Genomic DNA, 4,453 nt, shown 5'->3' with positions numbered 1-4,453 from the left:
TTCCCAGTGGTCAGGAATCCACCTGCCAATGCAGGAGACGCAGGTTCGGTCCCTGAGTCGGGAAGATCCCCTGGAGTAGGAAAGGACAACCCGCTGCAGTATTTTCTTACCTCCATGGACAGGGGAGCCTGGTGGGCCACAGTCCATGGGATCACAAAGAGTCAGATGTGACTAAGCACACACACCTGGGCTCTCAACCCCAGAGACTAGACTGGATATTTACCCAGAAAAACCCCCACTGCTGTTTGCAGTTCAAGTCAGTGGGTCCACAGATCAGTCAGGGTCTCTGGTTAAGAACATCACCCTCTGGGAGTTCCCTGGCAGTCCAGTGGTTAGGACTCCGTACTTCCCCTGCAAGGAGTGTGAGTTTGATCCTTGGTAGGGGAACTAAGATTTTGTGGGTCACGTGGCACAGCTGAAAACAAGAATCAGAACCATCCTCCTCAGGTTTAAAAACAAGAGCAGCAAAGAATAGCTTCCCTGGTGGCTCAGACGGTAAAAACAAGAGCAGCAAAGAATAGAACAGTAATAACAAGCGGCAGTTCTGCAGATATGATCCTGAATCTCAAAGGCAGGCGTGATTATCACTCTTATTTTATAAACGAGGAAACAGGCTCAGAGAGGTTAAGTAATCTGCCCAAGGTCACACAGCTACAAAGTGGCAGAGCTGGGATTTGAACCCAGCAGCTGATCAGAGTCCGTAGGGCTGTGCCAGTCACTGTTCTGTGCATTTTACAGCTGTTGCCGTCCTCATCTTCGCAGTTCTCCTCAGGGACTGGGGAAGCAGGCACAGAGCTGGGATTCAGACCTTAGCCTGTGTGGCACCAAAGCTCACTGGTTTACCTACTGTCGAAACTGTGCCTAGGGCCTGGGGTCTGGCTGCCTGGCTTCACATGCTGGCTCCATTCCTCACTCGCGGTGTGACAGAGGACAAGTCACCTCACCTCTGAGGTGAAGCCTCAGGTCCCACATTGGTGAAGGGGTAAGAAGGCCGAGGTGGTGACACTTAAAGCCATAAGGCACACAGAGTGCCAAAGGCACGGAGCAGTCAGCAGAAGGGGGCTCTTATACCTCAGACAGCGTGACCCACAGCGATATCCAGACCCCAGACCCAAGGTGGAAATGGTCGAGGCCGCCAGGGGAGTGGGTGGTGATTATCAGTGGGGCAGGGCAGTCCAAGCCAGCGGTCCCAGAGAGAGGCTTTACAGTTTACCAAGTTAACTGCTGCTGCTGCTGCTGGTAAGTCGCTTCAGTCGTGTCCGACTCCATGCGACCCCATAGACGGCAGCCCACCAGGCTCCTCGGTCCCTGGGATTCTCCAGGCAAGAACACTGGAGTGGGCTGCCATTTCCTTCTCCAATGCATGAAAGTGAAAAGGGAAAGTGAAGTCGCTCAGTCATGTCCGACTCTTAGCGACCCCATGGACTGCAGCCTACCAGGCTCCTCCGTCCGTGGGATTTTCCAGGCAAGAGTACTGGAGTGGGTCGCCAGTGCCTTCTCTAAGTTAACTAGTCTGCTCTAGTTTACTAACACTAGGGCTTCCCTGGTGGCTGAGATGGTACCTGTAATGCAGGGTTCGATATCTGGGTGGGGAAGATCCCCTGGAGGAGGGCATGGCTATTCACTCCAGTATTCTTGCCTGGATAATTCCATGGACAGAGAAGCCAGGTGGGCTACAGTCCGTGAGGTCGCAGAGTCGGACACGACTGAGTGACTACCTTTTCACACTTTTCAATAGTTTACTAAATTTACTGTCTCTTGTCCATGGGGCTATGTAGGGAGGGGACGGGAGGTGAGAGCAGGCACGGATGGCCCTTCCCCACAGGGAAGAACCCCACGGATGAGTACCTGGAGGGCATGATGAGCGAGGCCCCAGGGCCCATCAACTTCACCATGTTCCTCACCATGTTTGGGGAGAAGCTGAACGGCACAGACCCCGAGGACGTGATCCGTAACGCCTTCGCCTGCTTCGACGAGGAGGCCTCAGGTCAGTCGGCAGCCTCGGGACAGAGGCCTGGATGGGGCTGGGGCCGTGCACCTCGCCCGGGCACCCCGTGTATGCAAGTGGCACCTGGCCGCGCTGGCACCTCAGGGCTCCCCTCTGCCCCCAAAGGCCAGGACAGAGATCATCTGTCCACCTGTTTCTGCCACCAGAATAATAAAGGCTGCCTCCTCGTTTTGTTCCCCCTCAAAGGCTAAACTGAAACAGCCCACATCCCGCACGCCTTCCCACTTCTTAGCTCTCCTGTTGTCTTAATGCACTGGCCTCTGCTTTTGACCCTTCCAGAAACCAAACCATCTCAGGCCCGTGGGCCAACAGGTTACAGAAACCAGCGCCCCTCACCCTCAGGTTCTCCAAAGGGCTTCTCAGCCACTGCGGGTCTCTCCCAGGGACAGGCCTGCGGGACACCGCTTTGGTGGTTTCTCAGGGCCTAGAGGTGCACCACAGGCCTAAGCACGTTCAGAGCCTTTTCCTGACTGTGTCACAGCTCCCTAACTAGGCTGGCATATTTTCCTCCCCATTTTCCAGATCAAACAGGCAAAGAAAGGTTAAGTAACTTGCCCAAGGTCACACAGCTAGAAAGAAGAGGAGATCAGCATTCAGACGCAGGCAGTGGAACTCTGGGGCCCAGGTTCTTCAAGCAGCACCATCAGCACCCCCACAGCCCCAGGCAGGGCCACTCCAACCCTCACAGCCCCAGGGCCCCCATCCGCACCCCCACAGAAACACCTCGCAGACAGCCTCACTGCAGAACTGTTCCCGCTGGGCCCTGGTGACCTCGAACCGAACAGACACCAGGACTGTGTCTTTTCCTGGCTGCCCCCCCACCCTCCAGCTACAAGGTCTGCGAGTCCTGGGGGGTGCCCCGGGCAGGGGGTGTGAGGTGTGTCTCAAGGCCCTGGCCCTGCGCCCCCTCCACCCCCCCTCCCCAGGTTTCATCCATGAGGACCACCTTCGGGAGCTGCTCACCACCATGGGTGACCGCTTCACAGACGAGGAGGTGGACGAGATGTACCGAGAGGCGCCCATTGATAAGAAAGGCAACTTCAACTATGTGGAGTTCACCCGCATCCTCAAACACGGTGCCAAGGACAAGGATGACTAGGCCATCCCAGCGCCCCCTGCCCGGCCCCTGTCCCAGCCACCTGCTCCCACATATACCGTATGCACCAGCTCCATGCCCATGAGCCCAGAGCCCCCTCTCAGAGGACTCTCCCCCTGAGGGGCCGGGGGCCCAGCTCCGAGTGAAGGAAACGGGCTGAGAAAGCACAGCACCAGGCCAGGGGCAGAGCCAGCAGGAGGCCGGTGACCCTCCAAGGAAACCCCATCTTCTCGGGAGCTGGGCCAGGGGGCTGGACCGGGAGGCCCCGAGGGGAGGCCCCTAGGAGAGCCCCAGCCTCGGCTGTTGCCTGCCCGCTTCCGGGTGCCCCCACAGGAAGGGCGCTGTGTCCTGGTCTGGGACACCACTCCACTTGCACCCCCGCTGCAAGCCCTTCCCCAGCCACTGCCACAAACACGAATCTCACCGAGGTCCCCTCTCAGAGGACAGGGTGCCACTCCCCTCCCTGACACCGCACCCCCCCGGGAGTGTGCTCTGGAAGATGCAAGAGGGCGGAAGTTCATCTTGGGGAGGCAGAGCCTCTAATAGAAGGTTGAGCACTGCTTTGGGTGTGTATGTCTGTGGCTGGGGTGAAATAAAGGTGCCCTGAGGCCCCAAACACCTCCCACCCTCTCCTTTCCCAGTGGCTGCCCTGTCCTTCCCTCCACCCCAACTACCAGCCCAGGGAAGGCTCAGCTGAGACCAGACCAGCAGCAGGAGCAGGCAGATCCTGAGGGGAGAACCTCTCCTGGGAGGGAGCGAGCAGAGGGGGCAGTACCCACCACAGCAAACCCCAGTGGGGGTTCTGAGGCTCTGAGAGGGCAGGGGTCAAGGTCACAGCCTTCAGGACTAGAGCCTGGTCTCCAGGGTCCCCTCAATGCTCCTGGGAAGCCAGGTGGTCCTAGAAGAGCAGGGAGACTTTGGGAGCTGTGAGGACGGTACATCCCCTTCACTCGGGGATGGAGATGAGAAAGAATAGATTCCCTGTGGGCAGATACCAGGTGTCTGGCTGCACCCTCCACCACTGGAGGGTCGGTTCTGCCATGTGACCAGCAGCACAGCAAGCCACAGCTTTTCACATCCCACACGTGCAAGAGACCGGCAGGACTGGGATCCCTGTTACAGCTGACAGTGGGGACACTGAGGACGGTGCCTGGAGCCTAAGGGGAAGGGACATACTGGTTGAACAAAGTCAACAGGGACAGGGACCGCCTGAGGTCACCCGGTGGGTCTGGGGCAGAGGGAGAGCTGGTCCCTGGCCTCTGGACCTTCCATGGGGTTCAGGCCAGGACTGGACACATCCCATCTGCAGCCAGCAGGGAGCAGGTGCTGCTGCCTTCCCTAAAGGTGTG

The 4,453-nt window shown here is 58.2% G+C and overlaps 1 protein-coding gene across 1 annotated transcript in view; it reads left to right on the top strand.

Moving 5' to 3' along the window:
- The window catches only part of MYL9 (myosin, light chain 9, regulatory), an 8,137-nt gene extending 4,410 nt beyond the window's left edge, over positions 1-3,727 (top strand). Inside the window, exons 3-4 of the mRNA XM_010829217.1 lie at positions 1,826-1,987; positions 2,935-3,727. Coding sequence (XP_010827519.1) covers positions 1,826-1,987; positions 2,935-3,107 — 335 coding nt within the window. The 3' untranslated portion in view covers positions 3,108-3,727. The remainder of the gene's footprint in view (positions 1-1,825; positions 1,988-2,934) is intronic.
- The last annotated feature ends 726 nt before the right edge of the window (positions 3,728-4,453 follow it).

This window comes from Bison bison, unplaced genomic scaffold (genome assembly GCF_000754665.1).
Source record: "Bison bison bison isolate TAMUID 2011002044 unplaced genomic scaffold, Bison_UMD1.0 scf7180017864500, whole genome shotgun sequence".
NCBI classification, from domain to species: Eukaryota; Metazoa; Chordata; class Mammalia; order Artiodactyla; family Bovidae; genus Bison; species Bison bison.
This window is presented reverse-complemented; position numbering and strand designations above follow the sequence as displayed.